The following is a 12,314-nucleotide window of genomic DNA, read 5'->3' on the forward strand; positions in this document are numbered from 1 at the left end:
CCTTTGCACTGTTGTGACTGTCTCTTGACGAATTGTTCACCTCTTCCTTCTCTCAGGTGTCGGCGGTCGGCAGTTTGTCACCGAGACGCTCCCTGTACCGGACACTGTCGGACGAAAGTGTGTGTAGTAACCGTAAGGGTTCGTCCTACGCCAGCTCGCACAGCTCAATGCTGGACCAAGCCATGCCTAATGACATCCTATTCAGCACCACCCCACCTTACCACAGCACATTGCCTCCCCGCATGATCCACAACCAGGGAGCATCCAACCTAAGAAGTAAGTACAGAAAATGAAACTCTCACTAGGCTAGCTGGTGCGAGAGAAACATCTAAAAATGTATCTAATACAGGATACTGCAGAGAAGCTGCTTTAAAGCAGAGAAACAGTCTTAGAGACACGAAGACTGATGTAGACTTTCTCTGCATGTTGCTCTTGGATTATCATCCTTTTCTGGCACCAGACAAGAGCCAGAATACAGATACTTGTTTGAAGAGCCACTTGTATTCTACAGATATCATTAGCACAACTGGTACACACTCCAGCAACACTCCTCAATATAGCCAATTAATTCGAACTGGGTGAAGTAGTGTGCAACTTGTAAGGGGCCTACTGCTCCATCTGCATTAAGCAGACACCTGTCACTGCTGGCCAGTATTCCCCTGTTCTCCCAGCATCCAATGAATATGTATTAGCAATGAGAGGTATGATGTGTCCTGCCTGCGCCGCTGCAGGTCTTTAAGATCTCTGACATGAACATGCCTATTTTTCCATCAGGAGTGTCACAGTGTCTGTCATACATAATGTTTCATTCACTCATCAGTCCCAGCCTGCCTCCCCTCTCTGTCCCCCCGTCTCATTTCCATACTGTTCCTCACCCGTCTCTCCAGCTACCGTCGTTAGAAAATGGCTTTTGGAAAGATGCTTCTCTCTTTAGCCTCTTCTGGCTGTCAACCTGATGGATTCCTGATTGTTTTGAAGGGTAGTTGAGCACACAGGCTTACTGAAACAGCCCAATTTGGTAAACAGTGAATCACTCAAGCTCCAAGACGCTGGATAAATTGAAAGAAGAGTGTCAGCATCACCTCAAGCTCTCTCTGTCTCTTCTCTGCTTCTCCACTCATGTTTTTCTAAACGCCCCTCTGCAGAATGGGAGCTTGTTTATTGCATTCCCTGTCTTTCAGGGACAAGAGGGAGGGAGGGCAGGAGAGACAGAGGGGAGGGAAAGGAGATATTGATTGAAACATGAAGACATTCACTTAGACAAGTCATTTATCGCCCCTCAGACAGCGCCTTGCAAGTGCTATGCAGAGAAGGCGGTTTAATGTGATGCTAGCCTATCATGCTGTCACAGTGATACAAAACTATTCTTTTCAAAGTTAAATTGTTTACAACCTTCAGGAGGATTTCTTATTTAGGTGCATCCAGATTAGAGTTGGAATTAGCTGAAGGTATGATTGGACAGGAGTGTGAATAGACAAGCCAGGTGTTTTTGATGTGCAGAGCCTGAGTCAGGTAAATATCTCTTTTAGCAGCGATGATAGTTAAAATAAAACCCCTGCCCCCCACCCCCTTCTAAGCCCCTCCATCCTCCCAACCCCCTTTTGTCTGATGCAAACTGATGGGGCGACTCAGTTCAGTCCTAAAGTCAGGCCAGGCCCAGACACTGATCGGAGTGCCTGCCTGTCTCTGCAGATGAGTTTTGGTTCTCTGACGGCTCCTTGGCGGACAGGTCCAAGTTCAGCGACCCGGGCCTCATGCCCCTCCCAGACACTGCCTCAGGCCTGGACTGGTCTCACCTGGTTGATGCAGCACGAGCCTTTGAAGGTAACCAGCCTGGCTGAAGCTGCTGGCACCTAGTGTAACCCCCCCTCCTTCCTCCCCCTCTAACCGTCCTGGCTGCTTAGCACATGTGTGTGTGCGTGTGTGTGTCTGAAATCTGCAAGTGTTCGCTGGCTTGCATGTGTAGGATTGTGTGCGCTGTGTGTCTGCGTTTCTTCTAGTGTCTCCGAAGTGCTGTAGGAGGTGACTTTTGGGAATCCCTCTGCTTTTTGCGCCTCTGTTCTGAGCCCCATTGTGATTCACGTCAAGCACTGCAACTTGGGAAAAATGAGCCATCATTTCTCAGCACAGACATGGAGCCAATTTTCACACCATAAAGCCAGCAAGTCACCACTCAGGGAGAGCTCTTACAGCGATGCCTTTTACTATTAAGCTCTTGGGTTGATAGTTTGGGGTAATTTCAGAGCCTCCCTCTCTTGGCCTTTTGTCCGTTAAATCTGAGCGGTCCACTGGAAGATGTGAGATTTCTTTCCCTCTGCAAAATGAAGACAGACGTTTCATCTGGCCCACAGCGGCAGATTCTCTCCTTAGAAGTAGAAATCTTTATTTTTAAGATTGACTCGTGTTCCTTATAAACTACCTGAATGGCTTTTTTTAGAGTATTTGTGGTTTGTAGCAGCACCTGACTCTGGTGCAAGTGATTCAGGAATTGAGTACTGAAAGCTGTTTTTTCACTCAGTCTCACTCCAGGTTCAGTTATTTAGCTTTGATACATCTCTCCACTTCATGGTCAGCATCATCACTTTTGTTTTTTTCCTAGTTTCAGTACTTTTTTGACCACTCCCATGCCAGTGTATTCCCCATCTATCACGGAAACTCTTAACAAGCCATGAGTTCCTTTCCACTTGAACTCAGCCTGACCCCGAGACCAGTGAGCAGGCAACGTAGCATGTGACCACTCATTTGTCATAATTAATGAATCCTCTGTAGAGTTTCTTCTTTGATAGCTACATTTCCTGCTGCATAGCCCGCAGCATATCATTTAACAAGAGTGGAGTCAGTGGAGATGATGCAGAGTCTGACTGGCAGCAAGAAGGCAGTTGTCACGGCAGCCTAGCTGGCCCAGAAAAGCGCTGTGTAAACTGGAGGCTTGTTGCTGAGCAGAAAGTGGCTCCAGGCTGCCATTGTGCCATGTATGTTTAACCAGCTCTGTTTAGAGCCAGGAGGGGAAAGGGGTTGGCACAGATGTAAAGCATTTATAGCATTCATAACCTTGGTCATGTGAATCCTGAGAGACCGCTCGCATTCATGATGCAGGGAGGCCGTTTGGATTGGCTCGCAGGATCCACAAAAAACATTATGCTCTCATCATGTTTGAAAGTAGAAGCAGATGGAATTAAAAATGGGCTTTGGTAAATTTCAGCAACAAAAGGCTTTTGGTGCAATAACTGAAAACTCCCGCTGTCAACAATCGGATATGTTTTAATATCCCCTCATGAATAAATACAGCACAGTACGCTCGCTCACATAGATTGTCGTGTTTTCTCTTCAGTGTAATCTGTTTTTGTTTGATTTCTCGCCGTTTGTCCACTAAATCTGTGGACACACCAGGTCACGCAAAAAATGACAAGCTGCTCTCCTGCGCCCGTCGCTGCTTCCCTCGAAGTCTTTAATCTTTCTGATGCAGCCATCGAACATGAGGAAAATGTTCATTCATATGTAAATGAAAGCTTGGTCTCCCTTTCCTGCCTCGTCTGAGCAACCAACTCTGGGCTCCATCAGCTTTTGTCTTGGAGTGGATTAGCTTTCATTTGGGGGCTAAATTAATGGAAGGGTTTCCTTAATCTTTTCTATGAATATGTAGATCCTCCTATCTTTAGTCTCAGACCAAGGGCTTGAGAGAGAGAGTGGTTTCTAAAGAAAAGAGTATTATGCCTAAAAACTGAGCAGTCCCAATGCGTAACATGCCAAGTTTGGGTTTTCCATGGGGCTTTGAGCGAGCTTAAGGGCCTGATATGGTAAAACAAGCATGACTGGTGCCTTACAGCTCTCTGGGATTCAGCCCATTATGTGCCAAACAGCTGTCAGAGGAAACTCAGAGGGGTGAGGGCACCAGAGCAACACCCAGGAGACTTGGCTTTATCTGTGATAGTCAAGAAATGCTCTGTTTACCACCTTGTTCCTCATTGTCTGGTTATAGATCTCGGAGTTTGGGTGGACCGCCTTCTGTGGCTTTGTAACAGCACTTCAACCTCAACCATTCATTCATACAAAGCATGAATGAATCACCCCATCCTGTCAGGAATGTGTGCATGCGTGTGTGTTGTTCTGCCCTACTTTAGTTGCATGTTGACACCATGAAACGCGCTGCTGAGAACATTTCCTGCTTTTGATGTTAAGGGCAGATTATGACCTGTTACGTCACCTGTTCTGTCTCCAGACCAGCGTGTGGCATCTTTCTGCACCATGACGGACATGCAGCGGGCCGAGGCTTTGCAGATCTCGAGAGAGCTGACCAGACGGGTGGCGGAGGCAGAGGGAGCAGCGCTGGAAGCAGAGTAGGCTTTACAGACCAGCACAAACACACAAGCACCAGTGCCTCAGTAGCAAGTGAATAATTTACTCTGTGCTCAACCACCACCTCCAAATAGTGATTATCCAATCATAGCTTAGCAGCCATACCTATGTCTATGCCAAAAACTCAAGAACAAAGGTGTAAGGAGTTGATTCAACTGTCAGGCTAACTTATCTCCTCCAGAAAAATCCCCATGCAGTGAGTGAGAGCCAAGGTGTTAGTATATTAGAGTTGAGTGTAACATTAGCAGCTCTGTCCTGCTCTTTATGTGGCTTGGAAAAGCTCCAGAAAGATAGTGGAACATTTGGCAAACACGTTGGGTCTATTTCATCCTCGAATACTTTTCTGTGGTGGAAGTGAATTCTGCTAAAAATGAGAAGCTCTGCCTCAAATCAAGGGCCTATTGTTTTCAAATTAATTAAAAAATCAGTGGTAAATCTGCCACTGTTATTACTATTAAACTGCATACCTGCTGTGTGAGAAGAGAAATCATGACAGGTGCAGCAGCACAAGACCAACTGTCCATTATCAGCAGAAGCTGTTGTTGTGTTTTATTTATGTGATAAACAACTTCCTTTATTGTGTTCTCCAACAGCAGCTCCCCCTCCACACTGACCGGCAAAGTCAACCAGTTGGAGGTGATCCTCAGGCAGCTGCAGCACGACCTCAGAAAGGTACGTTCACGTATATCCAACTTGATTTCTTGATTATGTTTTCATCACCTTTATGATCGGGGCTGTGCACGTCTGTGTCACATAGCTCAGCAGAATAGACAGTGAGTAATGGCTGCCCTGAGGTCTGAGTAATACAAACTCGTCCACTTAATTCAATATCCTGCTTCCTTTCCTTATTGTGTCCAAGCCCAACATTTCCCCACCTCCACTAATGTGCTTGAAATGGAGAGAGGAAATGCACTTTTATTGGGACAGAGAAAAGGCTGCTTTGCCATGTTAATGCCTCCCATTTACACAGCGCTGACGAAAGACGGATGTTCTTGTAATAGCAGGGGCTTTTATCAACCACTTTTGTATCCATCATGTCCCGGTGTTGACTATGTGTGTGTGTGTGTCTGTGTTGATGTGCTCAGGAGAAAGAGGATAAGGCGATGTTGCAGGAGGAGGTGCAACACCTGAGACAGGACAACATGCGACTGCAGGAGGAGAGCCAGACGGCGGCGGCTCAGCTCAGGAAGTTCACAGAGTGGTTCTTTCACACCATCGATAAGAAACCTTGAGAGAGAGAGAGAGAGAGGGAGAGAGAAAGAGAGAGAGAGAGAGAGAGAGAGAGAGACCCGCAGAGCGAGAGGGAGAGAGGGCGAGATGGTCTTCAATCCTCCCGGGCACCCACTCAACTCCTATTTAAGACTCCCAGATGATCCACAGGCAAACAAACTTTAAAACAAACCATTACCGGCCCCCAGAGTAATCGAGACTCTTTAAAAAGCCCCTGCTTAGGAGACTGTCGTGCAGCCCTGTGTGGAGAGACTTGAAACCCTGATCTGGACCTTAGTTTTGGGATCCTCCTGTGTCTGAAGTGCAGGGCTGTTTCTGACGTTAACGGTTTCTCCACATCGCCAAACGAGACTCTTGGGAAACGTCCTCATATCCGGCGCTGGAGAGGAATTGAGAAAGGCAACCCCCGGGGCCCCCGCCTGAGTCCCTGGGATCTTCTTACAGTAGTGGAATGTAAAGCTCATTTACTGTAGTCAACATATAATCTACCTACGTATGTCACGTCAGTCTACTGTACTGTATACTCAGCTGTACTGTATCGTACTGCGCACACTGTCACACAGCTGTTTCTGTGCCGGCCTTCACGGACACAGGAAAGTAGGGAGGGCGAGGCGCGGAGGGGGGAGGAGGGGAGGAATGTACTGGACATAATGAAGTGGTACTTACTGTCTGCTTGCACCAAGAGGAATCCACATGTGGCGGTCTTGAAACGTACTGTTGGGGGGGAAAAATGAATGTAGCTCAACTGAGACCCTTTTGTTTTCTCTGGATTTCTGATTCCCAAAGTCACAAAAGTTTCAAGGTTTGATGTTTCGGGCCATTTTCTTTGAATTAATTCCACTTTTTCTTTTCCTCAGTGTTGTATTGTAGGGTCACATGGCAGTAATTTTGATGTTTAAAGGTGCTTTCTCCCTACACACATGTTTGTCAGTAGTTTCCATTCACTGTCACGATGTCCTAGCAATAACAAAGTGGTAGTTACGAAACTGTGTTTAGAAAAAAAAAAAGAAATTAGCACAAACGTGAAGAGTTCCTGTTGAGAAGCAGTTGTATTTGACATGTATTTATAAAACAGGAAGAGACTGTGCCTAAAACTCTTGGTTGTAAATGGATTGTTTCTCTTTGCTTTTAGTTCTCTTTTATAAACACATGCCTTGTCTGTGGCTCACTGATATGAAATCATGTGTATGGATGTGTGTGTGTGTGTCTGTCTGCGTGTGTGTGTGTGAGTGTGTAGTTTATCACAGCAAAATGTGTTTTTATGCAGTGGTTTCTAGAGCATTAGAGCAAGCGCCAGTGAACCACACTTACAATGCCAAATGTGTTTATTTCTGTAAATATCTGCCACAGAAGTGTCTTGTATTTAACACTATTATTTAAGCTTATTTAACCTAAAGTTGTTTATTTTATTAAGGGTATTTGTTTTGGTTTTTTTCTGCACTAAGGAGAGATAAAGCTCTGTGTATGTTGTAAAGTGTGTAGCTTGCCAGGGCAAAAAAAAACTATATATTTAAATATATAAATGATGATTTTGGAGATTCCAACATTTGGATGCTGCTAGATTACAGTTTGCTGGTTTGTATGCTTTTAAAAATGTCTCTCTCCATAAACAGTCTCATCCCTGGTGGGACACTGGTTGCTTTTTTTGTTTTTGTTCTATTTTTTGCTTTGTTTTTTTTAATAAATGTAGTTGTAAAATTAAGTAATTTGACCGTCTTTATTATGTTTCTCTTGACAGATTTCCAGCCATAGTTTGCATTAGCACCCAGTGGTGTTAAGGGTGAGTTCACATCTTTTCAACTCTGTCTCAAACAAATAGTTCAGCATTTTTGGAAATGTGAAAATAATGCTTATTGTACTTTGCACAGAGCTATGCTAACTGTTTCCAGTCTTTATGATACACTAAACTAATCGTTTGCTCCAGCTTTGTATTTGTCATGCAGATGTGAGTGTGGTATAAACCCTCTCGTCCTACTCTCTGTAAGTTTTGTCTCCACAACAGCTGAGCAAGAAACGCAGGAGAAAGGAAATTCTGCAGTAAAAGACAGAGTCTGGTCAAATGAAAACTGTATTTCCACATGCATCAGTATAATCAGAAAAAACAGGAACAGAATGTTTATAGATATAAACCTATATATGAATACAGAGTGGCAGGAGAGCTGAGTGTATGTCCTCATCAGACAACTGATACCTGTTCTCTGGATGTAGTCATGAAACAAAAAGCTAATTCTGAACAATGCATTTGTTGATCTCCCGCAGGAGAAGACAAAGATAACAACCTTTTCTATGAGACTTTTTCATCCTCTGTTTTGTAAACAGCAGGTGTGCTAAGACTTTTCGAATGGAAACATGAAACCATAATGTGTTTGTGACTTGATTCCCTGTGAGTTGGTGTGCTTTAAATAAATGACAGATGTTGCTTTCACCGCAGGGACGGCAAAGGACTCGCTGAATAATTAATCATAAGCCTTTTTGGGTGCAGAGAGAAAAACAATTAAATTTGTTTGCTACTTCCTGCATAAACCTCCAGCCCAGCTGCTGGAGTGTGGTCCAATCTATCACGTCCTCCAGAGGCTGGTGGGTATGCAGCTGCATTGAATTGTGGGTAGAGCCGTGCTAGGCTACGTCCTTTTTGGATTTGGTTTTGTTCCCATCGGTCTTACCTGTGAGGGACTCGGAGCCAGTTGCTGTTTGCATATTTGAAGTTTTTGCACCACCTCTGCGTCAGCAAAGAGTGTGTCTGAGGTTATGAAGCAATTTCAATAAAATGAAGTCGCTTCATCTAAGTGTGAGCACTTCATGAATGAGTCTGGAGGTTATAATATTACCAGGCAGCCTGTTCTGGCTCTCCTGGGAGCCTCCTGATCTCTGACCTCTCCATCAGGCTACTCCAAACCATAGCTGCCTATGAAATGCCTGGACGATTGTGTGTTTGTGTGTGTGGAGGAGGTCTGGATCTGGCCAGGAGCAACGTGCAGTGAGATGAGGTAGTTAATCTATGTGTGTGTGTGTGTGTGTGTGTGCACGGTGCCAGGACAGCAGATGGGAGCTCACGCTGGCACAAGACGAAAGTGTGTGTCTGTTTCAGATGGAAAAGGATTCCAGGGTGTTTAAGATCAGGAGTTCGACCAGTGACTGAAGAGAGGAGCGGTGCCAAATGACTCTGGCATCGGGGGAATCTGGAAAAATATCCGTGGACGGAGGCCGGGTCAGCTGCAGAGAGTGAAAATGAAAAACAAGCTGTGACCAAAAAATGCACGGGAACAATCTATAAACTACAATAACAAACTGGAGTTTTATTAGCCTCACAAAATATGCTGACAAGCAGTAAAGTTAGACCCAATCCAATACGTTTAGAATCTGCTCTAACCAGATGGAAGAGCTTACAATCACACAAACCATATCGATTCCTGATATTTGACTGTGTCAGCAGTTTAAAGGAATAAAGGCTGGCGTGTCTCCTCCGCTCAGGAGCGACGGTCATCCACCAACACGCAGATTTGTTGCTCATCACACATAATAGCATGTGACTGGGACACAGTTGTCCTGCTTCCACAGTCCCACAGCAGATGCTCCCCTGCTGTGAGTGCCACCCCAGTCAGGATCGTGTTACCCAGAATAGGGTTCAGCATGCCCAAAGCACAGCTGGCAGAGCACAGAGGGGGGAGGGGGAGGAACAACTCTGTCGACCGTGTGTGTGTAGGTCAGCCTGTAGTTATTGCTTGCAAAATATCACATATCAGTATCGCCTTCAGCTATCAGCTTCCCTGAAACAATGGATTTGATTTTGTGTGTCTGTTGGATTACTGCTGAAAATCAACTCCAGGATTTCAGGGAATTATTCATTAATAAACAAGTTCTGTCTATGCATTATTCAGAGTGGCTGTTGTGTGTAATCCTCGGCTCAATATGTTAATACCAAGTTTTCCACTTTAACCAGAAACTTGGATGTATACAGTATTGACCACTACTCAGGTATTAAGCACTGAGGATGGTGAAAAAAGGAAAATTCAATAGGGTTGCCTTTGGTCTTGCCAGACAGTTACGAAATCTCAATTGTGCTGTGTGCCTGCGAGGCGTAACGGCAGGATTAGCTCACTCACCCGGGCTGCTTATCTGTGTGGCTCATCTCTCCTCTGCAGGTGCTTTGAAATTCCCTCTCACTCACTGGGGAGTTGCATCTCACACACAACACAAAAGAAAGGAAAGGAGAGGGGAGGGGAAGAAAGGGAAGATCCTCCAAAACCAGCAGACAGTCATCTCTCTCTCTCCCCCCCTGGGCCATCGCTATCTGTCAGTCAAGTCACAGGTGACCACCCTCTTAGCTGAACCTAGTGAAGGGCGACATCTTATAAACCGCTCGCCTGCCTGCCTGGCCTCAATAGAAATCAGAAAGGGTAAAAAAATAAAATAAAGAAGAGGGAAAAAGTCATTTTCCAGAAAGGTCATTGCTGGCAGAAAAGCCTGAAATCTCACACATCCTGCAGAGACAAAAGCTCAGCAAACCTCTTGTGCTGTAGGTGTGGGAATAAAAGGAAGGCTCATGTCTTGTATTCTCTGTGTGTGTTGTTTCACTGCCAAATTAGATAAAGAGACAGGAACAAATAGATAAGACAGGGCTGCTGAATTATCTTCATTTGCTGAGATGTCCTTGTCTGTTGTCCTTTTCAGCTGCCGAGCAACAGCGAGCTCTGCTATTGATTGTCAATCGGCTTCTTCCAGTGCAAACAGCCTCGGCTGAGAGGAGGCATTCAAGGCGTGGGGCAGGTGGGTGAGTGGGCGGTGGGTGATGGTTAGGAGGAATTCAGGCCCACATTTCTATGCTGACTTTTTCCCTTTTTTAAAAAAATCTTAGATATTGATTATGCAAAGTTGTATTAGTCTGGCCTGGCCTGTGTGGCTGAGTAAAGAGGTTGTTTTAGAGGGTCATGGGAATATTGATGTCTGGAGGGTGAATGGTAGGTGTGAGAGCAGGGGCGTATAGTACTGAATAACAAACAACCCCCACTGACCCATCATCAGCAATAAAAGCTTAACCAGAGAGGAAATCAATCCTCTGTGTGAGAGGAGGAGACACAGAGACACTGGAAGGTCAAATGCAAAAAGTGTTTGAGTCTCTCTTGTTGGCACAGTGAGCTCAGGAATGAGTGATGCCAGAGCTCCTTTACCTTCAGCCTGGCAAACTCGCATCATGCTGGGGCCACGTGCAGCTTATTAAAACAGACCTATCATTATCTGCAGGCAGGTACCGCCTGCTTTGGTGGAGGTATTTGTATTTGACTTGAACTTGCTTGCTGCAGTAGAAAACACACAAGACTGTTTCCTGCCTTATTCTCTCCAAATGCAGGGATGTTATGTTTGTGAAAGAGCACATGTCTGTATTTTGAAGTGTGGAACAGATGTGGATGAATTGAAGGATTACTACAGTTGTTTGGTTTCATCTTTTGGGGACCATGAATGTCATTTTATGGTGAAGTGGTGAACCAGCTTTCAAAAAGACATTACCAGGCATAGAGCCAAGCTGCTAGCATAACTAAAATGACCTCTATCCCAGGTTATTGTGCATATTTACATGATCAAACATGTCTTTGAAAGTGTATTTATATCAAAGCTCTCATCTTCTGGCCTCCACCTGAAGGACTTACGTATATTTCTGTCCTCTTCCGTACCCCCTACAGTGGAGCTGATCAGGGATAGCTGTCTCCTGCTTCACATGCCAGATGGTGACATTTATACGTCTTTATTCGGCATATCAACAAAAGTAATAAACGTTCATCTCTGAACCCTAATAAAACATAAAAAAAAGAGGATTTTGATTTGTGATTTTAATTAGCCTGCTTAATAGCAGGACTTTATGTTCACAAGGAGCAATGAAGCAAACACTGAATATTGTTTTTTCTGAATAGCTCATTTACTGGTTCAATAAGTACAAATTAACGCTCACTTCTTCCTCTCCCAGTGACAGCTCAGTTTATGATGTGGGAACAAAGCTCCACCATCACACCCCATTGTAATGAAGGATCGGTTACAGCTTAGATTACTCAGCTGAATTTACCATTGAAATAACATGTGGCTGTAGACTTTTAGATGTGACTCATCAGGATATTTTCTTAACTGTCAATCTGTTCAGCTCTTGAGTATTTATTTATACATTCTAAGTCAATAATGAGACAGAAAGGAACATCATATTTGATTTAAAGTACAACATAATAAAGACATGAAGGAAGAAGTCTCCGGCCCGCATGTTAAAGTTGACTTCTGACTCCAGCCATTAGTTTGTATCGACTGCTTGTGCGATCAATAATGTACAACATAATAAGGTTGAATGTGTTTGCATAAAACAGCAATCTCAAGATGAACAACCTTTAATCTCAGGAAAACAAACTGCTCCAATACTCAGATGTGCTGTTGTGTGTGGGTTTTTTCACTCACTTACTTGCTCACGACTTATTTGTCTTTGTTCCCTGGTGCGACATAACACTTTGACAAGTGCTCACCATGCTGCCTCTGTAATTTATGTGTGTAATAACAACACAGAAGTGCAAAGCTCTGGTGATCTATACGTCAAAGGCAAGCTAGATCCCCAAGGTACGACACATTCTCACTTCTCCATCAGTTTTGCTATACCTCCATTTCACATGACACACACCTCCTCCATTCAGCGTCTCTGTGTTGTGTGGTTGTAGATCATTTTGCTTTAATGAATGTGTCAAACTTTAGAGGCCATG

At 44.5% G+C, this 12,314-nt stretch overlaps 1 protein-coding gene across 6 annotated transcripts in view; it reads left to right on the forward strand.

The window, feature by feature from the left end:
• The window catches only part of LOC108885784 (signal-induced proliferation-associated 1-like protein 2), a 77,059-nt gene extending 69,771 nt beyond the window's left edge, over positions 1-7,288 (forward strand). For 2 of the 6 annotated variants that reach the window (XM_018680246.2, XM_018680248.2), the window contains 5 exons: positions 57-276; positions 1,693-1,824; positions 4,220-4,337; positions 4,950-5,028; positions 5,442-7,288. In XM_018680246.2, the coding sequence (XP_018535762.1) occupies positions 57-276; positions 1,693-1,824; positions 4,220-4,337; positions 4,950-5,028; positions 5,442-5,588 (696 nt within the window). In that variant the 3' untranslated portion in view covers positions 5,589-7,288. Of the gene's footprint in view, positions 1-56; positions 277-1,692; positions 1,825-4,219; positions 4,338-4,949; positions 5,029-5,441 lie in introns of those variants that run through there. The other 4 variants (XM_051076493.1, XM_051076495.1, XM_051076494.1 and 1 more) reach the window with 4 other exon arrangements.
• Positions 7,289-12,314: the final 5,026 nt, after the last annotated feature.

Source organism: Lates calcarifer, linkage group LG16_LG22, assembly GCF_001640805.2.
Source record: "Lates calcarifer isolate ASB-BC8 linkage group LG16_LG22, TLL_Latcal_v3, whole genome shotgun sequence".
NCBI lineage: Eukaryota > Metazoa > Chordata > Actinopteri > Centropomidae > Lates > Lates calcarifer.